Source organism: Macaca fascicularis, chromosome 2, assembly GCF_037993035.2.
Source record: "Macaca fascicularis isolate 582-1 chromosome 2, T2T-MFA8v1.1".
In the NCBI taxonomy this organism is placed as follows: domain Eukaryota; kingdom Metazoa; phylum Chordata; class Mammalia; order Primates; family Cercopithecidae; genus Macaca; species Macaca fascicularis.
The window spans coordinates 182,055,815-182,079,997 of NC_088376.1; the positions used below are offsets into that span (position 1 = coordinate 182,055,815).

A 24,183-nucleotide genomic window follows, 5' to 3' on the forward strand; every position below is an offset into this window, starting at 1 on the left:
TTAAAATGGTTTACCAACGTTTCAAAACTGCCTAAATACTTCTTCTTTCACAAATACAGATCTGCCATAATTTCAATTTTTATATCTCAGAGGGAGGAGACACAGTTACAACTTAGCAGAAAGAAAGAAATGTGATGATATGTTTTTGCTGTTGTGCTTTTTTTTTTGGTGTGTGTGGGAAAGGGTGTGATGTCATCTTGGCTCCGCCCCCTGTGAGTAAGCCCACGGCACAGCTAAGTGCAGCCGCCCGCCTCTGTCACCGGGAGGCAGTCCACTTAAATGCAGCTCCAGGGCTGCGAGGCACCCACCAGCATCATTCCCCGTGCGAGGTGGCAAATGCAACATGCTCTCCAGCTTGGGGTGCCTACTTCTCTGTGGAAGCATTACACTAGCCCTGGGAAATGCACAGAAATTGCCAAAAGGCAAGTAGCCTGATGTTTTATGTTTTAAAAATAATATTAAGGTATAGACGTTTTTAAATGTTGATTTTGAATATGATCTGCTTTACCATATGGGGGGAATGGAGTTATTCTGCAGAGAGTCAAAGTTCAAATGTGTGAAGGGGTCGCTTAAACTTTTCCTTTCCCCTCCTGTTCTTTACTTTTCAATTACAGCTCTTTATTGCAAAAATGAAAACAAACTTATTACATTGAGCAGTTGTTCATCAGAGCTTGAACTGTGTGCTTTCAAACTATACTACTTGTATATTCAATCATATTATGTAAATGGATATTACAGTCCGTTAAAAAGAGTTGTTTGGTGTTTTTAGCCTCCTCCCCAGAGACTGCATCAGTACTAGCTTAAGATTCAAAAGAAGCTAATTCTGAAACCTTGAATCTTTGGTGTGAACCTCAAACATACCTGACTAGGAGGCTGAGGGAGCCTAGGGAGGTCAGACCAAAGTCCGGTCATGTGCTAATGTGTAGACACGTCCCTCCAGTGGAGTTTGGAAGAGGGCTTGATCTGTTGGACAGGACACTCCCCCTTTTCCTGGCTAAGTTGTTCTCATTTTGGTGTTGGTATTTTGTTTACAAATGTTATCAGAAGAAAATTAAAATTTCTAAATTTTGACCCTAAAAACAACCCTTTGAGCCCATCAGAACCAAAACACGAGGCTTTTGCCTCTCTCCTGTCTCTGAACATAAATGTTGCATGTACTTTTGTTTCTCGCAGAGGCACTTCTATAAGCCAATTCTAGGTCTGTGAAGGCTTTTTATGGTTGCAGACTGCTGTAGTCAGCAGGATTATGAAAAACAGGCTGGAATTTACCATACAGTCATGATGGAAAACATCAGAGGTAATGCAGAGCTGCAGGCTTGTCAAGAACCTGGTGTGCCTAAAGTCAGAAAAAAAGGTTGTTAGTGTCAGAACATCCAAAAGATGATCCCTAGGTCCTCTCTCTGGGTAGCGTGCTCCAGGATCATTTTGTCCCAAGTGAAAACTGTTCTTTCCTCGGTGGGTAAAGTGAAACTTGAATCCAGTATGTGAAGGCTGAAGCGGTTGGCTAGTTGATATTTCACATGATGATGTGAACAGCAATAAAAAAGACTTAAGTAAACTTTCTCAACTCCGATCAAATAATTAAAGAAAAATAAAAAACAAACACTCTGAGATCTTTTTCTACCAAGAGTTTTGCTCCTTGATCACAATAAAACCGGGATTTAAATAAATCAATTATGAGCCACAAGCATTCAGAGTTAATTGGACCTACTCAAGGAATATTTTACAGTGATATATCATTTGAGAAGAGTCTGGGGCTTTTCTTAGGCTTAATACCTACAGATGGCTTTTATTTTACTTTTTATTCATTGCATAGGGATGATATAACCACACTTTGTTACTGCAAACTTCTGCAAAATCCCAGTGCTTTAATTATCATGTTGCAATCACTAGACACAAATCTCTTGGCACAATTTTTCTTTATTTTTAATTGTAAAGAAAAAAAAAACATACTTGTCAAAAATGGCTACAAAACTTTTGTTGTTTATTTTAAAAATATTTGTAGTGTTGGTAATTTTGAAAAACCATCAAATTATAATAACTATAAAAGAAATGGTGTCTTGTTTTTAATACTATGTTTTTTCTTTATTGGAAAGCTATCGAGGATCTTTTGGCTGAAGTCATCTTTTTCAAACTGTGCTCCAGGCATAGGGGCACTCTTTGTCCTACAATGGGTAGAGTTCGGGGTGAGGGTGGAAAGGTAGCTGATTCCTGTCAATAACCTGGGGAGTCTTTATGAGGGGGAATCACAGTAAGTGTTAGCAGTTTGCACGTTCTCAGTAAAGAAAGTACAACTTTTTGTTTCTCACACTCATTTGACTAAGAATCTTCTTTTCCATAGAAGATCTATAATATCTTAACAGGGGTTTGTGTGTCACAAGATACGTTTGGGGAAATGTAGAGTTTAAAAAGAAGAAAAAGGAGTAAAAGTTTTACTTTTATTCTTCCTTCCACTTTAGAGTTGGTTAAATACTATTTGTGACTTAAGGAGTGGTTAGAATTCTGGAGCTAGAAAAGACATACATGATCACTTAGTCTAGTGATTCCCAGACCTTTGGATTTATGGACCAACAAAAATATACAAATATTTTAACATCAGGGTTCTGTTATAGAGAGCATACTTGAATTTTGCTATGTGAGGATGCTCAAAGGGTACAGGAGAGAATGCCTAGTGTTTATAAACGTAAACCATTTTAACAGTTTTATAAAATAAATAAATTTAATTTCATAAATAAGTCCATTGTTATTTTTCTCATTTTCCCACAGACTAATGAAAAATGTATCACATGCCAATATTTGGAAACCACTGACCTAACATAACCATTTATTTTACAAATGAAGATACCTCAAAGCAGGGCAGATTTAGTAACTTTCCCATGTTAATGCTGGAGCCAGGACTTGATACCTAGCTTCTCATTCAAAATCCATATTCTAACCTGCCTCCTGCCAGATAGGCAGGTTCCCTGACCCCAACCTTAGGAATGACATTCTGCAGTGTACATGTGAATGCTACCTATTCCTTGACTAAAAGAGTTTTTTGTAAATTTCTTAAACATTACTTTAATTTTTAACGTATTTTTCTAAGAACATATCTACATTTTTATGTTCATATGATATATATATATGTATATATGGCTATTTATAAGTCAGTTGTTATATGTGGAGTGCCTGTTTGCATACCTAGCCACATACTTTGTTCTAAAAAGTAAGTTATTAAAAGATTCTTGCTTACTTTTTAAAAGCTTGGAGACTATTATTAATGGACCTTTTCTCTTCCCCACCACGAAATGACTATAGTTTTGGCAAATTATTTATTTTTGTTAGCCTCAGTTTTCTCATTTGTAAAATGGGACTAATGATAACTATCTCATAGTATTTTAGGATTAAATGAGATAAGAGACACAAGTCTGGCACATAACAGATTTTTAATAAATCCTTATTGGGTCATAGAAAAGGGGATCAATGTTGAAAAACATGCACACTGAATAACACACGATCTTGTATTCAAAATGTAAGACAAACCTCTTGTAAGGTAGGAGATGAGGTGGTGTGATCTTGGCAGAAAGATGGGGTAAAGGGCTGCAGTGTTGTTCTACGTGGCAACAAGGGAAGGCTTCTACTGCATTCTAGTCTGGCCACTGTCTGCCCATATGGCCAACATTACCCTGTGGAAAGCTGCACCTTTACTTTAAGATCAGTTTTTCCATGGGGATTTGTAAGATGTCACAGACCCTCCAGGTGAGCTCCTGTTAAACTTGTTTTTCAGGAGGTGAATTAGACCATACTAGAGAAGAATTCTCACATTGTTTTATACCTTTGGAAGCCCCTGTGCTCCAGCTACCTCTCAGAATCTTTATTCTTGGCACCACTGACCTTTTTTCTTTTCCTGGCAAACAGGCTAAAATAAAAACCAGTGAGAACAATATGTAATGAAAGGAGACAACAAAATCTTATAGTGGGAATGCAGGCCCTTGACATACCTCTGCATGGAAACTCCAGGATACAGAAGATTATAGTTAGCCCAAAGGCAAAGGTTATTATTTTTAAGCAAGTGTGAGAAAAACCACAGAGGAACCTCTAAGATACAAGTGTAATCAGATGACCAGAGGGCATGGAGATCTTGGGTGTGACTCTTGGGATATGACACAGGGTAGCTGGCTCTTTGCTTTGGCTTCTTACCTAACAGCGTAGAAATATCTGACTTTAGGAACAAAACACAGAGCAGATGATAATCATAACAGTAACTGCCATAGCTATTAATAACTATTACCATTACTATTATCACAGATAACATTCTTTGAGTATATCCTGCATGTGGTAATTTGGTGCTTCATATTTTAATGTGGAAAACCTAATTAAATTATTGAAGCTCCTCCATTGTCTTTGTCTGTCTCATGCTCCTATGACAAAATACCTGAGACTAGGTAATTTGCAAAGAACAGAAGTTTATTTTTCACAGTTCTGGAAGCTGGGAAGTCCAAGATCAAGGTGCTGGCATCTGGTGAGGGCCTTCTTGCTGCATCCTCACATGGTGGAAAGCAGAAAGGCAAGAGAAGGATAAACTTCCTCCATAAGCCTTTTTATAAGGGCACCCAATCCCATTCACAGGGAAGGAGTCCTCATGACCTAACCGCCTCTTAAAGACCTCAGCTCCTAATACTATCGCACTGGCAGCTCCTGAATTTTGGAGAGAATACATTCAGACTATAGTACCTATGAAGCAGGTAAACCTATTATTCCCATTTTACAGAGCATAAAATTTTGCCTCAGAGTGTTTAAGTAATTTACTCCAAGTAATATAGCTAGAAAGTGGCAAAAGACTATACCTTTAATTTTGATGCAATATTAGTTCCCTGCTCTATGTAAAGGTACATTAATTTGTTCAAGTAACAAATTATATTGGATGTATACACAGAGCACTGGGGCTGGGGAGACAAAGCTTGGTACTTGTCTTCAGGGAGCTGACCAGCTTGTGAAGGAGAAAAGGGAATGGTGTGGAAAGGGATAGTTACAGTAGAGAAGGGTCATCCTTCAATGTGGGTGAAGCCCAAAGCATTTTGAGAACAAAAAGGATCCAATCTGGATGGGAGGTATGAAGAATTATGAGAGAATAAGAAACCCAAATAGAGGTCTGGAGTACAAACACAAGTTGGGACAAGGAGAAGGATTGCTGAGAGGTGAGGGGCTTTCTCAACAAAGGTAGCTGCTGGCCCAGAGCCCAGGCAACCCCAGGGGCCAAAGCTCAGTGAGTGTTAAAGTACTGAGAGGGAAGCCTAGACTGAAAAAAACCATAAAAGATGTAACTGTGCTCTCCTTGTCTCTATCTGGCCTGACTCCTCATGATTGATTACAAAGAGGAAATAAAATGTTGTCTTTGGAGAGGAAGGCTCTTGCATCTTGCTCTGTCAACTTTCCAGCTGCTCACCTGGCAGCTGGCTCTCCATGGAGCCCTTCCAACCTCACTTTGACAAAACAAGAATGTGTCACTCCAACAGCTCAGCGCATTTCTCCAAGAGGTGGTTGATGCTTATGGGAGGCTGCAGAGGATCCCTTCCATCTTAAGTTATGGAACATAGGATACTGGTGAGGAGTGCAAAGCCTACTTGGTGTGGTTCTGCTTTTATTTGAGTAATATATATTTACGTATTGCTGGGACTGTATTAAACAGTACATTAGAAAAAAAAAAGGTTCTGCTGCTAAAAAGAAGTTTAAAAACCACCAAGCAAGAAAATTACTTTAGCATCTTTTACAGCTCTAAAGTTTCTTGATAGTTTTATTGATGTGTTTGTCTATCAATCATTAAAGATTATCAGTAGTCCTTAATAATTCTTAAAAGTATGATAATAATCATCATGTTTCATATCAATGATATTTAATGCTATGTTTATGTAAATTATCTCATTTTATCCTCACACTTGTGAAATATATGATTATTATCTCCATTTCACAGATGAAGAACTAAGCTTAAAGAGTATGTTAGCTACCTGTGGCTGCATAAAAAATTTCCACAATAATCTTTAATCGACTGTTAATAATCCTTAATAATCAATGGTCAACACATCAAGCATAGATTATTAAGCATCTACTAGGTAAACTCAATGAGATACAGCCCCTGCTATAGAAGAACCTTACATTACAAAGGCAAAAATTGATCAAATATAATCTGTTCTGATGCTAAATTTAGAACCCAAGGTTTAAATAAACAAAATTTTCTTGTGTTAATTATACATTCACTAGTTTAGTTTTATAGACTGCTATATCGGGCTATAAGATACTGTTAAGAATTTTTAGTATATTCCCCTATCTCCCTTCAAGAAAGAGAAGGGACACAGGGGAACACTTGAAAATAGAAGAATTTATCAATACAATATTATAGCAAAGACAGTTAAAATGTTATAGGTTAATGTGAGTTTACAGAAGGTTTTTTAAAGACATAAGTGAGGTGTTTAATGAAGGGAATGCCATTCAGGAGATGGGACTAATCATTCTATCTGGATCACCACCCTCAGAAAAAATTTCCCTTTTGCTTTTCCCTGATTACAATTTATAAAGTAGGTATAAACAAGAGAATATTGAAAGTAAATAGGTGAATTTAATAAAATTGATCTCAGAATAAACATAAAATTAATAAATAGGACACTCTAATGTGATTATCTAGATTATCTAGTTACCTAGAGAGATTGCTAAATAGTCAAATAAAAACATATTTGTTAAAATGACCCCCAAAAAGTAAAAATAAATAGTATCAGCTAAAGAAGGAACATGCTAAACATAATATAGAAAAACAATAATTGATATATATATTCTATTAAATAACATTTAAAATAACATTTAAAAAGATGTTATTAAAATAACATTCTATTAAATAACATTTAAAAAGATGATAAGCATATTACTATGTATCAGGCATGGTATTTAATGCTAAGTGTTTATAAACATGTGAAATATATATTATCTCCGTTTCACAGATAAGAAATTAAAGAGTATATTAGCATAATCCCAGCACTTTGGCAGGCTGAGGTGGGCAGATTACTTGAGATCAAGAGTTCAAGACCAGCCTAGTCAACATGGTGAAACCCCATCTCCACTAAAAATACAAAAATTAACCAGGTGTAGTGGCAGGTACCTGTAATCCCAGCTACTCAGAAGGCTGAGGCATGAGAATTGCTTGAACCCAGGAGGTGGAGGTTGCAGTGAGCTGAGATTGTGCCACTGCACTCCATCCTGGGCAACAGAGCAAGACTCCATCTCAAAAAAAAAAGAGTATGTTAGTTATCTTTTTCTTATAAGAAATGTCCACAAAATTATCAGCTTAAAATAACACGCATTTATTATTTCACAGTTGCTGTGAGTTAGGAGTCTGAGCCTGGTTTAGCTGGGCAGACTGTGCTCTCCTTCAAGATGTCTCACAAGGCAACAGTGAAGGTACTGGCCAGAGGTGAGGTCTCATCTGAAGGTTTGCATGGGGAAGGATTCACTTCTGAGCTCACGTGGTTGTTAGGAGAATTCAATTCTTTGAGGATCATTGGTTGAAGGGCCTCATTTTCTCACTGACTATTGGCCTGAGGTTGCTGCAGGTCTTTGTCACATAAGCCTTTCTATTAGGCCACTTGCTTCATCAAAATGTACACGCCCAGAAGAGTCTGCAGGTAAGATGGAGGTCACAACCTTATGTAGCCTAATCACAGAAGCCACAACCCATCACTTCTGCCATATTCTATTGGTTAGAAGCAACTCACAGGTTTACCACACAAGTTGATTGTACACCTTAGGTTACGTAAAAGTCTGTCCACCACAAAGAGCTCAGTGGCTGGTAGCAAGTGATATAGTGAAACTATGAACATGGGAAATCTAACTCCAGAGAATATACTGGTTTAAGCATTAAAACTCCCTCAACTTCCTACAGAATTAAGCATTTTGTGGCAGATGCCAACATTGGCAAACTGCTAATTTGTCTTCCTCAATGGTTGAAGTTAATTATAAGAAATCTCTGAGAATTGAGATAAATATCTTAAGAGTACAAAGTAAATATTCAGTACCCGATGTGGACCTTGTTTTCTGTATACAGGAGCCCAGTCAATGCCTACGTTCCTTTGCTGGTTTCCTCTGTGGTCCATCAAGTGTGGTTGATATCGTGTAGAGAGGCACACAAAATTCCTCCAAAATAGAAAAAATGCTTTTATTCCTGCCACCATCTCTTAAAGGAAAAGAAAAAAAATAAGAAAAAAAATTAACATATTAAGTAATTAACACCTATGAACTTGATGATACTATGACAAAAAAATGTGCTTTTCTGGCCGGGCGCGGTGGCTCATGCCTATAATCCCAGCACTTTGGGAGGCTGAGGCGGGCAGATCATGAGGTCAGGAGATGGAGACCATCCTGGCTAACACAATGAAACCCCGTCTCTACTAAAAATACAAAAAATTAGCCAGGTGTGGTGGCACGTGCCTGTAGTCCCTGATACTTGGGAGGCTGAGGCAGGAGAATTGCTTGAATCTGGGAAGCAGAGGTTGCAGTGAGCCAAGATCGCACCACTGCACTTCAACCTGGGCAACAGAGCGAGACTCTGTCTCCAAAAAAAAAAAGTGCTTTTCTGAAACTTCAGTGGAGTGGCTTTTAGAGTAAATGAAAGTTACTGTACGTCTAATTAAACTTGTGTGTGGAGAAAGAAAATACACTTTTATCAGTGGATGTGATGGAAGCAACTAGAAAGACCAAAGGAGTTTCTCTAAGATCCTGTTCAGTGTTAATAAAACAATTCTTCCATATTCTCTCGGGAAACAAAATTTAGGTTGTACACAGAAAGTATTCTAACCATGACACTCAGAATCTCATAGAATGTTTAATACTAGATACCCTGTGGGTCTCTTCTCTAGCCTACAGTCTTCTCTTGTGTTGGGAAGGCCTCAAAAGCTCAGGAGGCACACGGCAGGAAAGGCTGGCTTCAAGGTCTCAGACTACTTTGGCAAACTTCTGTGGACAGCAAGACTAAATCAGTACTTATTCTACTCCATATAATATTAGCTTGGGTTTCCCACCAAGAGCCTTCCACAGCAAGATTGTTAGTGTGTTGTAGGTTTCCCTCACCTACTAAAGCCTTGACATATATTTACAGTGATTTTGATGAACATTTAGAAGCCTTAGAGCTGCTCTGAGGTTTAAGGTCCTCTCAGTACACACGCTATGAAATCAGTTAAAGTTCCTTCCTGTGGAATTCTGAAGAGGGAGCTAGAAGATGTGACATTTTCATAGAAGATTTGTTGTCATTCTCCAGTCAAAGATCATACTTAGAAAGCCCACCCATTAGAAAACCAGGGCAAATTCACCCACTTCGAGCATCTTCTGGTCACACTAGAAATTAATTTTAGAGAAAATTGAGGCCTAATTCACATCTCACCTATGACATAGCAATTCAATATTTTCTTCATTTAATAAGCTTACCTGTGACTATAAATACTATAATGTATATCCCAATATAGGCTATAGCCCAATATATTTAATCCTGGATGCACATGAGAATACTAAAGTTTTCAAAAATATCAGTAATGCTCTGCCTCCCCATCAAATTTATTTTAAATTTGTCTAGGGTGGGATTTTTTTTAATTCCTCAGGTGATTCTAATATGACCAGGGTTAAGAACTACTGATTTGGAGATTTTTGACAGTTTGTATGTACAAGTGCTTGATAAATAAATCTTTCTTGATGAGTACAGAGTAAAATTTAAAAGTTGCAAGTATATTTTACTACTATTTAAGTTTTGATTTCTGTAAACTTAAAAGTGATTTTTATTTTTATGCTGTTTTGTTCCAGGATTTTAAAACATTGTTTGAAAAAAATTTCAGAGTTCCTCCTGAAGCTATATAAAATAAGTAAATGTGTAAAATTGAGATGAACATTTGTTTTTAGTGTTAGAACATAAGTGCTACTCTCAGAAGCCAGATCTGAAAAGTTGTGACTGTGATTTTTAAGACCAGACTTACATTTATTCATTTTGTCATTCAATTAGTATTTTTTAATCATCACATTAGGATTACAAAGATGAATAAGACATTTCCTGCATTTAAGGGGTTTGAAATCAGTTCTATTTAAAAACACTTGGCCACACAAAAGTCGTTTAGTTTTACATGAAACTGTTGGTGTGTTAATTCTTTATCCTCATTTAACAACCAACGTTTGCAGGAGCTAAGCTATCCCACTGTGTTGCCATGTACTGGCTTTAAGTGATATACATAGGAAGAAGAAAAATGAATTCAAATGTAATCTGTTAAGAAAAACAAAGCACCTCATGATTTCAGTGCAAAATATAGGAGTTAAGCAAATATGCAATGAATTTCCACACTCAAAGTACAGATTATGTAGATTATATTGAAAATAATTTATTTGATTGTGCACATTAACATATATATTCCAGCTGATTTTTCTATCTCATGTTAAGGATAATTTTCCGGCATGTAGCATGTCTTATAATCTGAAACATATTTAAAATGTATTCTACTGTTTCTCTAATGTAATGGAAGTTCTCTCTTCTCTGAGTAGTGGTGAATGAAACCTTGCTGAGACTTTGAACAGGAGCGCTTTGCTTGCAACGTGATGCCAAGGTGGAGTTTCAAATATCCTTTCTCGTTAAATACAATTCTGTGATTTTTCCATTCTGTTAGCTGATAAGAAAACATTCTGGTTTCCCAAGGGTCTTCCTGAGAGGCCACTGTGCACGTGTGTGTGGGTGTGCAAGGCCTAACAGGCCTTGCTTCTCTCAGAGCAGCAGATTCTGTCGTTCAAGGAGGGGCTTGGAGTGTCTGCCAAAGTCGTGCTGGCAGCGAGCTCTGGAATTCAGTTCTGTTCCAGCTATGTCCGCAGGAGATGCGGGACAATTTCCTTCTCCTTTCACTTTCCCAGATGAAGTTAAGACATTCTGGCCAGTTAGTTTAGAGTAAGGTATCAGATGACCTGGAAGACAGTCCCTCCATTCCTCTCCAGGCACATCCTCTCCAAACTCTCCTAATCAGTGCTGTCACAGAATTCTTCCCTAACTATTCCTTTTTACAAGAATTAAAAGGGAAATGATGCTGGGCATGCTCTGCCATATCAGGTTTACCTAGTTTGTAGTTTTGTTATGAACTGGAAAGATAAACACTGAAAATTAGCAACATGGGTTAGTGGGTAAAGTGCAGGAGTACACGTGAGCCCAAGCAAGTCATTAGGTTGGTGCAAAAGTCTTTGTGGTTTTTGCCATTGCTTTTAATGGCAAAAACCTCAATGACTTTTGCACCAACCTAATGCTTCACCTTTCTGAACATCAGGGTTTTTTTTCTCTAAAAAAAAGAAATAATAAAAGTATCAGTCTTCTTTTTAGCTTTCATTAACAAGTAATATTCGAGTGGCATTAATGGATTTTTTTGATAGTAACTTTCTTAACCAAAGTAAACAAATGTGAAGACCAGGTACATTTTTAAAACTCTTTACCTGCTGATATAGTTTGGCTCTGTGTTCCCATCCAAATCTTGTCTCGAATTGTAATCCCCATAATCCCCACATGTGGAGGGTGGAACCTGGTGGGAGGTTATTGGATCATGGGGGTGGTTCCCCCATGCTGTTCTCACGATAGTGAGTGAGTTCTTACGAGATATGATGGTTTTATAAATGGTAGTTTTTCCTGTACTCTCACACGTTCTCTCTCTTGCCTGCTGCCATGTAAGATGTGCCTGCTTCCCCTTCTGCCATAATTCTAAGTTTCCTGAGGCCCCTCCAACCATGCAAAAGTGTGAGTCAATTAAACCTCTTTCCTTTATAAACTACCCAGTCTTGGGTATTTCTTTATAGTAGTGTGAAAACAGACTAATACATCTGCCTTGGCAGTGATGGAAAGATCTAGACGCTCCAGTAGCCTGGACACTGATACTGAGCAGAAAGAACACCCTGGCTGGGTGTCAAAGTCTAGAGTGTCTGAGCCTGTGGCGTGGCATCCACACAGTGAAACAGGATCTGCAGAGAGGAGCCAGGGCACTGGGAGTGTTTTCAACATAATTCTTGCCATGAGCATCCCACTGCTGTTCCCTCATCCAACTCTCCCTGAAGGAGTTTGGAAGATCCTGCTCAGAGCATATTTGTCTTTTACGGTGAAACATCCGAAAGTACAAGTTGTGGTCCTTGGTCATTTTTTTCTCCGCCTATCCTTGGGATGCAATTCCATGTGACTTGGCCTGCTCCTGGATGCCTGCTGCAGTCTGTCTGGTCAGTCTGCAGGTACTGGATTAGTTTGATTGCGTGACTCTTTTTCTGCACTCCCTCTTTTCGTTCCTAATCCTTCTCTTTCCTAAACTTTCATCCTCCTTCTTCTGCCCCTCCTCTTTGTCCCTTCTCTCAACATGATGAGAGTCTTCAGAGCATTCTCCTGGCTTCCACCCCCTCCTGCTGACCACTTTGGCCCATGTCCTTGCCTCACAGCTGACTCCTCATCTGTTTGAATGCGGCAGGAATTATCCTTTGGAAGACAATGCACACTTTGTTATCTTTTTAAAGGCAAAAGTGTTGTTTCTACGTCATGCAAAATATTCCACTTGGTTGAAGAATATCATTGCTTCCTGTTCATTTATCTTGGCATGACCAATCTTGGAAGAGCACACATTTATATTCATTTGATCAGCTCTGTGTATATCATATTAGACAAACCATAACTGTATATTCACACTATAGCATTCCTAAATGGCTTTGGTTATAACATAAATCACTATGTCCCTTGAAGGGTGGCAACAACATATACACAATAGCAGTCAGACATTGTACTGTTCTTTTGTAAAGCTTGTTTTCAGTTTATTCTGGATGTTTGTTCTATTGTAGTTGGAGTTTGATATTTTGAAGAATTTGCAGAGAATTCTGCTGTTTTCCAGTGGATCTTTCATTCAAATGTCATATTTCTCTTCATTTGTCTTGTAACCAATATTTCAATGAAACTGAGTTTCTGTGTAAAGTGTGCCCAGGAAATGGTGATCCTGTAATTGGCGACTAGATCACAGTTGCAGGCATTTAATACCATTTCAACATATAAGCCTCTTTCTTTGATCTCCATTTCTCTGGCTGGCTGTCTTTGCTATACTCAATGGATGACTTCCAAATTTTCCTCTCACTCTTTGTTTATAACCCTCTTCTTTCCCACTTGCGTGTCTTCTCAGGTTCTAATTCTTGTGCTTGGAAGACCCTCATGATCTCTGCTATGGTAACTTTATATGTTCTATTGGCTTTTAGACTTTTAAATTATAACCCATATTAATAGTGAATACTGGAAAAAATGTGTATTTCAGTGAGCTTTCCAAATCCAGGTGTGTATGTGTTTGCACATATGCATGCCATGTTGGATTGTTGTGCTGGTTCATCTTGTGATACAAATAAAAAACAAGGGAGGCTGAGGCGGGAGAATGGCATGAACACGGGAGGCGGAGCTTGCAGTGAGCCAAGATCGCACCACTGCACTCCAGCTTGGGAGACAGAGCAAGACTCTGTATCAAAAAAAACAAAAACAAAAAACAAAAACAAATAAGAAATAGATGAAAGTCCTACAAACCGACTAAATTTGGTGTGACACACAATGAATTTTTGAATGATCAACATATTGGCAGTAGCATGGTTTAGGGTTTTGCTCTAATGCATAACAACCTAGTTGTAAAATTCTTTATAGACAGTCTTTCAGCAAAGCAAGTAATTTTGAACATTATCCCATTTTGTGAACAACTCAAATTTTAAATATTGATATTACAACTGAGTTACCAGAATGACTAATAAGAAATATCACTGGATTACTTAGAGAATTAACAATACTTCATAGGACAGGTTAGACAAAATTCCTTCTCCACATGTTCTTGGCAATAAATCCCATTTTCACAAATTTTCAAAAACATGTCAGTGCCTTTTCAAATATTTTCAGGTGCCTTTCTCAGTTGTTTACAAGGAACATGCATTGAGTCTTATTTTAAAAAAAAAAATCCCATAATTTTGTCAGCCGAATTGCATTATATAACACTTGGTCTTAACTGGCCGTTCAATGCAAACATCTGTTTTCACTTACATCGGAAAATTAAGACAACAAGTATTTACTGTGGTGTCTTCCAAAGTCGTCATAACCCATGGCTCAGATGTCATCTGTAAGGTTTCTGTGGTGTCCCAGAAACATCCATTTCAAACATTCCTTTTCATGGTTGGAGGTTGATAGACCACAAAGGGACCACAGATGTTAACACTAAATAAATTTCCTGTGAATTATCAAATAATTTAAAAGGCATTAAAGGATAAGCATTAGCAGAGTAAAGATCCTTTTAGGGAGATCTCTTTCCATGGACTTTCTTATTCTGTGAGAGTAATTCTTTCTTTTAAAAACATGGCAAGAAACATTTACCTCTGATTTTTAGCTCTGAATCTAAAATCTCTCTCCCACCTACCCTTTTTCATTTATGAACTTGCATCCTACATCTACAAGGCCTGGTTGTGGAAGATAATTAGATGGAAATAAAAGAAATTTTATGACTTGACTTTGTTTTAGTGAAATATGGCTATTTAACAAACCTGGAGATAATTACTCTCACTCACAGTATATGGAAAAGCAATGAATCACTGAGTGCAGTGGTCCTCCAGCTTCAGCAAGCATCATAATCTCCTAGAGGGCTGGATAAACTCAGAACACTGGGCTCCATCCCCAGAGTTTCTGACTCAGTAGATCTGAGGTGGGGTGGTCTGGAGAATTTGCATTTCTCACAAGTTCCCAGATGATTCTAGCAATGCTGGTCCTGGGATCACATTTTGGAAACCACTGACTTAGTGAATCTGCTAAGTATGCAGAGTCCTGCCTCCCGTAACCTCCTTGCCTTTCACTCCCCCCACCCTTACTATACTCACATCAGATTCTGATTCAGTTGTTCTGGTAATCTGCATGATACACAACTATCACTGATGATTCTCATGAGATTAACCATGCATTGAGAAATAATGCTGATCTCTTTATATAATCAGTACAAAACACTCAGGTACTACTTTGAAGAAAGTGGATAATACAAACTTAGCTACCTTAGTTCTAGAAATTTGGAGAATCTGTGCTTTCTGTTGTTAAGTATATGATACATATCTGTAGAAAAAAATTTAGCTTGATAGAGTGAGACCCTCTAGTTCTTGAGATGAACTTGCTGGCTGCCTTTTATAATTAGAAACTGTTCTTTACCATAGCTAGCTGGAGCCCTGGGCAGCATTTGCTTAATGTAACCTTGTTTGGTGGTGAGTAATGTTTAAAACTTCAGCTGAGAGGTTTTGGTGACATTATGAGTTATTAGTGGGAGTCATTCCACTTGTGTATATGTATTAAAGTTAATGCCTAATATTAACCAGAGGCATGTGTTAAGTGTAACCCAAATTCAAGAAAACTCACTATAAAGTATGGACAGTTTACTTTACTAGGTCAATGAAGAAAGACACAGTTGTGACACTAAAGATGAATTTGATACTTCATGTGAATGTTTTCTGTCATTTTGTCTTACATAGAGTGTTAGCCAGCCCTTCAGCTAGAATTGGACATCAGCCTATTGTTGAGCATTAGCTGTGACATTTGCACTTGGCAGCCAGCTGAAAACATTGTGTGTGTAGCTTGCAGGTTAGAGTTTCTTTTCTTAAGCTCAGGGGAGTCATAAAACCCTTGAAGTTGTATGCAGACTAGTACAGTTGTGGGTATGTGCATTTTCAGGAGTGTTGGTCTTTGGATATTGAGCTTTTTGAAAAAGTCTAAGAGCTGATAAAACTTAAGAACTGTCTAGACAGATGCCTTTTACTAAGCAAGAATTAGGATGGGTCAAGTGAAGGGCTGGAAGAATTACTACTATATGCATAGATCATGCAGAGAGGGCCTCGAGATGGTCCATGAAAAATCTCATACTTTGTAACTAAGACATGAGCACACAGTTTATTTTATGTAATTTCTTTTGATGTGGCACAAAAAAAAATTTAAGTGTGGTAGTATCCAAGGTGGCCCTCAATTATTCTCACTTGCTGTCATTCATGCTCTTACATAGTCCCCTTGCACACTGAATCAAGGTTGGGCTGTGTACTCATTAAATATGGAAAAAGTGAAGTGAAAATATGTAACTTTCAGAGGCTAAGTCATAAAGGACATTGCAGTTTACACCTTGTTCATTTTCTTGGATCACCCAATCTGGAGAAAACCAGCTGACGTGTCCTGAAACCCTCAAGCAGACCTATGGAGAGGCCCACACCATGAAGGGCTTAGACTTCATGCCTATATCCAGCACAAATTTGCTAGCCATAGGAGTGAGCCATCTGGGAAGCACATCTTCCAGCCCCAGTCAAGCCTTCAGATGATGGTAATCCTGGCCAATATCTTAACTGCAACCTCATGAGACATTCTGAGCCAGGACTGCCCAGTTGTGCTGCTCCCAAGTACCTGATCCACAGAAACTGTGTGGATGATGAATGTTTATTGTTGATTAAGTCACTAAGCTTTGGGTTAATCTATTATACAGCAATAGATAACTAATGTAGGGAGCATATATGATGCCTTTTTAATTTTAAAGGACTATTTAAATGGAACAAAAACAGAATGAGAAATGTAAATAATCTTATCTGTTGGCATATGGCTTTGGAAATGTAGTTTTGCCTATGGGCAAAAGAAAATTGGAAATAAATACAGGAAGAGAATTTTGGGATCAATTACCTTTTCCAGGACCACAAAAAACTGAGCATAAATGCTGCTTAAAGAGTGATTGGAAAAATACATGAACAATTATCCTTTTAAAAAAATTCATAGAAAATGTTTGGTAGTTTAGAGCAGCTAAAGGACCATATCTCCTGAGGCCTTCATAGATGGCCTTGTCTTTCATTCCAGAGGCCATCTTAGGACTGGCCTTAGGCCAAGGGTGTGGATCTGTACTGGTCCTGCTATCATTTAGAAGAGTTGACCTGTGCCCAAGATAGCTTAAAAACAGACAGATCTGAGATCTGCCCTGTAGCTGACCTATATCCCCGAATTCCCCTGAGGAAAAAAATGGGCCTCCCGGGACAAATTTGGATCAGACCAAGCTTTCATCTCCTTGGCCTTAGCTTAAACCCCATCTTGAAACTTATGCCATGGCATTCTCATGTAATTATATCTCCAGGGTAGGCATTGTGAAATTTCTCATCTCTTATTAAAATATCATTTTCTATGCATCTAACATTATGATAGAATAAAGAAAGAAAGAAGAAAAATGGTTACCATCCTGGTAGAATTTATATCCTAGCAAGAGGAATACACAAACCAAACAGGATACTACAATGTAATAAATGCTAAACTGAGGAAGGAATGAAGCTGAACTGGGCTTTATTCCTTTCCAAAAAGAGTTTTATTTTTCTTAGGAGAATTGGGAAGGCTTTGAACAGGGCCTTCTCTGCCATCCTGCAAAATTTTATGGCATTTCCATACGTTTTTTTTTTTAAAAAAGAAAAAGCTTCATGTAGGGAATATTTTATATGCACCATCTGTGGAGGGTGAGAAAATTTTTCTAACCCCAAACCAGAATACATGATAAATATGAATATATTTTTGAAGAAGCAGGCAGCATATTTATAAACTAGGGCCCTCTCAGAACATTAAAGACATTTTAACTCTATATTTTACCTATAGTTTACTTCATTAATGGATGCCACTATTGCTTTAAGCTGAACACATTTGCTCCCTTCAAAAATATTGTTTATAAAATGATTATGAGGAACAACCACAGACCCTTATCACCAGTTGCTAAGACCTTATTAAGAAAGCACATAACAAAACATAAAAATTGGGTAAGGAGTTTCCATCCAGTTGGCCAGTTCCTTGGCCAGTCAAGATCTGGGTTGCCTGGATAATACAGGTCACAGGGGACAAGGAGTCTTCCGATTAGTGCCTCTTCCCAGACCAAATACCAGTCTGGATTCTGAGGCTTTTTTTTTTTTTTTCTTTAATATTTCAGGGTGGGTTTTTTTTTTTTTTTTTTTTTTGCTAGTATGTATCATCATTCAGGGGAACCACAAGGCCCCCTGTGGTCTCTTGCTTTCACTCAGATTGGACATATTGGACTTGACCTTCCCAGAGCATCCCATAGTTGCCAGGGAAGGATTGTTTTGGTGGTGAAAACATGTCATTTCCTACGCCTCCTTGATCCACTCTCAATACACACATCTAATTAAATAAGCAAAACATTCAGGCTTTTGAAGCTAATGCTATTTGTGAAGGACTGAAAAAACTGAGTCAGGTCTAAAAGCATCATCCCAACAGGGAGGGTGCCACTAGAAAAGTCGCAACTGTGACTACAGACCAACTATTATATAATCCATTTCCCATCCTGTCCTTGGAAATGGAGAGCCCCTTCATCCTTACCAGCCCATCTACCCCAAGGCAGCTAGATCACAGCTGGGGCTCCCTTCTAAAGTGACTCACTTGCCCCTAGGACTCCCTTACTAGAAGTGGGGTTATATTGCCTTGAGGTTCAATTTTGTTATCTTGTTTACTAAAGTTGAATTTCAGTGTGACAACACAAGGAGGCATCTTCTAATGATTAAAAGCTTTTATCTACATCCAAGTGTAGACATTTTTTATTTTTGCAATATCCTTCTCTCTGTTTTTTCTAAGACAAGGAAATAATAAAAATTCTGTTGAAAAAATTCCTTATACTATTATTAATAGATGGAATTATAAAATAATCTTCAGGTTACCATATTAAAATAACTAACTTCTTATCAAGCTGGAGAGCTTTTTTGCCTAGACTGTCTATAAACAACTTGCTTGCTGTCCGTTACAGAGAGAACATCTTAAATAGCATCTTGGGCAGGTTTCACTTTCTAGAATGCTCATGTCTTGGGATACCTGTTATTCCATGTCACACTCTAAAGCTAACTGTGACTTATTTTGACATTACTTTCAGATAATTAGTAAATATTCTTCTGTAGTTATATCTTAATCTAGGTAATAAGCAACAAATACCTTTTAAAACTCTTTCTAGGTTTAAACGCACCACAGAAGATACCTTCTCTAGTTCCTTTGTCTATCTAATTGCTTTATTCAATCCAATAAATTTTTATATTTTATCAATGTTAATCAAGATGTAAAGCATTTCCATATCCCTAGAATGTTCCATTGTGCTTTGTAGTCAATCCCTTCCCCTACTCCTAGTCTCTGGCAACCACTGATCTGATTTCTATCCCTATAGTTTTGCCTTTTCCAGAATGTTCTATGAATAGAAGTATATTAACGTTTTTTGTCTGGTTTTTGTTCACTTAGCATAGTGCTTTCATAATATATCCATGCTGTTGCATGTATTAGTAGTTAGCTCCTTTTACTGGTTGAGTAGAATTTCATTATATGGCCATACAGCAACTTGCTCACTCACCAACTGAACATTAAGGTTGTTTCTAATTTGGGGCCAATATGCATAAAACTGCTATAAGCATTTGCTTACATAGGTCTTTGTGTGAACATATATTTTTATTTCTCTTGGATAAATATGTAGGAGTGAGATTGCTTTTTGTCATATATTAAGTATATGTTTATAAGAAATGTCAAGCAGTTTTTCCTAAGTGGCTACAACATTTTTTAATAGCAAGGTATGAAGATTTCAGTTGCTCCAAATCCTTGCCGGAACTTGATATTGTTGATTTTTAAAATGTTGTGTTTTTATTTTTAGCTGCTAATAGGAAAGAGTCAGATAAGTTTAGACTCCATATCTCTATTCGTTAGGCATACTTGTTAGGCATATTTCTTTAAAAAATGCATGATCCATTTTCTTAGAAACCACATCTTGTCTAAAAAGTATAACAGTTGGCAAATTAATTTGCTGAAACTCACACTAATTTCTTATCAGATGAGATAATATGTGGAAATTGGCTACATTTGTCTGGCACAGAGGGAACTTTCAAAAAAGTTTAGTCTTGTCTCCTTTTCTGACTATATCTTGTATTCATGAGTCATCGTAAGCCAAACATTAAAATTCTATAACTTAAATTGAACCGTCATATAATTTTTGCCATTTGGGGCTTCAAGAGTCAATTTAAGCCTGCTTTAAACGCTTTGAAAGACAGTGCTCTGGGGAAGAAAATGCTAACTAAATCTGAGCATCTCATGTTATGCAGAAATTATAGCCCTTATCTTCATTCATAATGAAGGTGTTGGTGAAAGAAGGAATGAAGCAGAAAAAAATGATCACTGGATTGGAAACAAAACACCTCTATTTTAGCCCTTATTCTGCTTCTAACTGGACGGGTGACCTTGGAAGAACAAATTTAACCTCCATGGTTCTTATTTTTCTCATTGAAAAAACATAGAGCATAATACAGTCGATTCTCATTATTCGCAGTAGTAATGTTTTATAAAGTTGCTGGAAACACCAAATTAGCCAAACCATTGTTTCTATGGGGAAATATGGAGTTGGATTCCTGTGAGCCACTGATCACAACATTTTCATCAATGGATCAGTATATAACTTTGTTTTATGTGTGTTTCTGTTTAATGATGCTTTACTTAATGTACGTTGTTGATTCATTAACATTGAATTCATGGCCAACAGCAGTATAGCTCATGACTGAATGAAGCTTATCTAACTCACGTTTTTGCTCCGCAAGGCACATCACAGCCTTCTCATGCTCAGAAACTCTAGACAGCCCTTCAGCACTATACTTAGGGGCTGCTTAAACAGTGAAGTCACTAACAAAGAGCACAAAAATGGGAAAGGTGTGGTGCTACGTCAACTGTGAGAAGGACACTTGTTTACAGTCTGAGAGCTGAAACAAGAAGGCAGGGCATCACTTTGTCCAACCTTAGCCAGAAACAGGCACCTTGGGTGACTCAGATTTTTCTCCATTCCTCACATGTCCACAAATAAGTCCGAAATGCTTTGTGTATTAATTTTGGGATTAAAAACAAATGTTAATTAGTAGAAAAATTTGCAAATATGGAATCTGCAAAATAATGAAGCTTGGCTGTTATTTGCTCCTTCTGTTCCATAGGATAAATCATGCATGTTGATGTGAAAGGATGTGGTATGCTGTTATTGCTGTTTTAGCATGGGTGTTTTCCCCAGCCAGGGGTTAAGAAATCCAAAACATTCAGGAAAAAAAAAGGAATCAATCTCAATACTTAAATACTTCACTCACTGGGCCTCACACACCATAAGCAAATTAGAGAAACTGGAGAGCCTAATGGAAATGCTTATTTACCTTTAAAAATGTGCATTAACTTATGAAGATAACATCTTGATGAGAGCCTTGAGTGGCAAAAATAATAACTCCATTGTTTCTTTATGGTGGCAACGGGCTTGTTGGAACCTGGTTGTTAGTGCACATTTGCAGATGCCTGTAGGACTGTTTCTAAACTAAGTGGTCATGCATCACTTCTCTTGTTGGCCCAGAGATTAATTTTCACATCTTAAAGGTACTTTATAAATATTTGCTAGCACTAGTTTATTTGCAGATCCCTTTCAGTACAGAGGGGTTTCCACATAAAAATTCGATTTTTAATTTAAAAAGCACTTTCACATAGATATCTCACTTTAATTTCTATGGTGTAAGTTTTATTTCTAAAATATAATGCAGATGTTGTTTTAATGGCAATGCTAGCTTTATGAAATAAAAGAGATTCTAAATACACTGATGTGTGAGCTAGTGAGGTGAAATTACCAGGTGGCAGAAATGTGTTCGTGAGAATCCAGTGCTTCAGGGAAGGATGACATTCCATTCCCAGCTGCCCTTCTCCCTGCCCCTTTTTAGGAAGGCACACCCTTCTCAGCCGCATTTCTGTGATTCCTCCGCTGAGAAAGTGCATGTTGATTTCACTGGCAAGAATCCTCACACCTCCTTTCTGTTTTAATTTCCATTTTAAAATATATTTTTAATGACCTTGTTCCTGATCCTGATCTTTTAAAAAGCTGTGGTTTTGCTGGGACAAAGAACAAAAAACATCTTGATGAGCAGATGAATGAAATCCAACTTCCATCAACATCTATCAAACACCCACCACATATAAAACTCTGTACTTACCAGCTGCTTTCATTTCTATTGGAGGATATAATTCTATGTGAGGCATTTTTGATAGTTGAGGGGGAAAATTCTAGAACAAGCAGTAAGCATAAAAGTGGAAGCACGTTTTGTCTTTGAGGCCCACCCTGTGTTCTCCATCCTGGGCCTGGTGTCCCTAACACCTAAAGACTCACCTTGCCCCATTCCAAACTTGCCTTCTCCTTATAATGCTGTCAGCTCCAGCCTATCCCATCACCATGCTTGGTCAAAATTTCCCTAGTTAGTACCTCATTCCTGCTAGCCTACTCTTGAAAATTACCTGCCATACTTATTTTCTTGAAACACTTGCTTTTTATCTAACAGTGCTTATGTAAAGCCCTAATTCAAGAGCATCAGGCCTATCTTCTCTCATGGGAAGATTTCAACCAGCAGGTAGCATTATAATGGAAGAATTTCTTATATCATGAGATCCTTTCTATGTCTCTTAGAAGTCTTGTCAAATAAGCAGTCACCTCTTCTGTTTAAATGTCAGCTGGGTCCTGGAAAATGCACCAAGCAGGCCTGGCGCGGTGGCTCACGCCTGTAATCCCAGCACTTTGGGAGGCCGAGGCGGGCGGATCACGAGGTTAGGAGATCGAGACCTTCCTGGCTAACACAGTGAAACCCCGTCTTGACTAAAAACACAAAAAATTAGCCGGGCGTGGTGGCGGGCGCCTGTAGTCCCAGCTACTCGGGAGGCTGAGGCAGAGAACGGCGTAAACCCGGGAGGCGGAGCTTGTAGTGAGCCGAGATCGCGCCACTGCACTCCAGCCTGGGCGACAGAGCAAGACTCCGTCTCAAAAAAAATAAATAAATAAATAAATAAATAAAAGCACCAAGCAATGTCTTCACTGCAGAAATTCCTAACTGAAATACAAATGTTTGCCTGAGACTTGCAAGGCATGCTGGGGAAGGCTGTATATTTAAAGGCTGTATGTTTAATCCAGAAAATGGTATCAGCAGCCACCACAATTCCTTGAAGCAGTTATAATTACCAAGAGAGCAGCTTTAAGAACTCTGTTTGATGGATATCTTGGAGTATCTCAGTTTTGATTAGGATTTAAGGAAAACAACTATTGGCATGGAGCATGTGACGTGAACCCCTGTGAAGACCACCGCCCAATCTTTTCATTTTCATACTGAGATGGAGTAACAGTCACTAACAGGTGGCCGTTCATGGCCCTCCCATCTTCTTGGGCACTTGAATGTTTCCAGGAGCCCTAACCTGTAAGGAGAGGGAGAACAGGTACTGCAAATACAGAAGAAAACTTTCAGCACAAGCTGCAGAGCTGCTATCCTGGGGGAACTACCCTACTAGGAGGAAGTAACAAGCCAGGAACTTGTGCTGCCACTTGACTGCCTTTCCTCCTCCTCCTCAAGCCTGAAGGCCCAAAGTAGAGGAGTGAGGTCTATCCATGTGAGAGTCTGGGACTCTCTAGAATGATCAAGAGCAAGCAAATTAATAAAAATTGCTTGAATTGTTTTATGTATTTGAGAGGAGCAAGAGTAAGACCCCAAATCCCAGTCTGGGTCTATATGTCTCTATATGTCACATTACTCTGCAACTGGATACCTGTGAGTTGGGCATCATGTACTTTGTCATATTTTTTAGTGTGTTCCCTTTGGAAGGAACTGTAGCTACTTCCCCAGGTGTCCAATGGGGTGCTCCATTTTTCACTGAAACAAAAATCAATGTATTTCAAAGTCAAATTGATGCTTCTGATTTTACCACTTAGCATTGTGATGGAGTAAGAAGCCTAATTTCTGCTTCAAATCAAAAGTCAGTCGTTCATTCAACAAATTCTTATGAATTGCTCCTTATAGTTCAAGACCTTTCGTAGAACGCGTATGGATAAAAGTGACCTTTCTTTTTTAATAATATAACATAGACCTGAACAGGCCATCTGGGCATGTGACTATAGTAGATTTTAGGCTGCAACAAGATGTTAGAGGAAAGACCAAGGTTAGACTAAACCTGTACCCATGAGAGTAGCCTCATGGGAATATTCTATTGAAAGAAATCCTGTAACTCCTATATAATGTGAAATTTGTAAATGAAGACAATTTAATAATGACTTCCTTTGTAGAATATGTGTAGCTTGTGATTAAGACTAATTTTACATGAGCAGA

General features: G+C 38.1%; 1 protein-coding gene across 50 annotated transcripts in view; it reads left to right on the plus strand.

Moving 5' to 3' along the window:
- The first annotated feature begins 255 nt into the window (after window positions 1–255).
- The window catches only part of ABI3BP (ABI family member 3 binding protein), a 244,211-nt gene continuing 220,283 nt past the window's right edge, over window positions 256–24,183 (plus strand). For all 50 annotated transcript variants that reach the window (XM_005548290.4, XM_045385365.2, XM_065539257.1 and 47 more), the window contains exon 1: window positions 256–422. In XM_005548290.4, coding sequence (XP_005548347.3) covers window positions 344–422 — 79 coding nt within the window. In that variant the 5' untranslated portion in view covers window positions 256–343. The remainder of the gene's footprint in view (window positions 423–24,183) is intronic.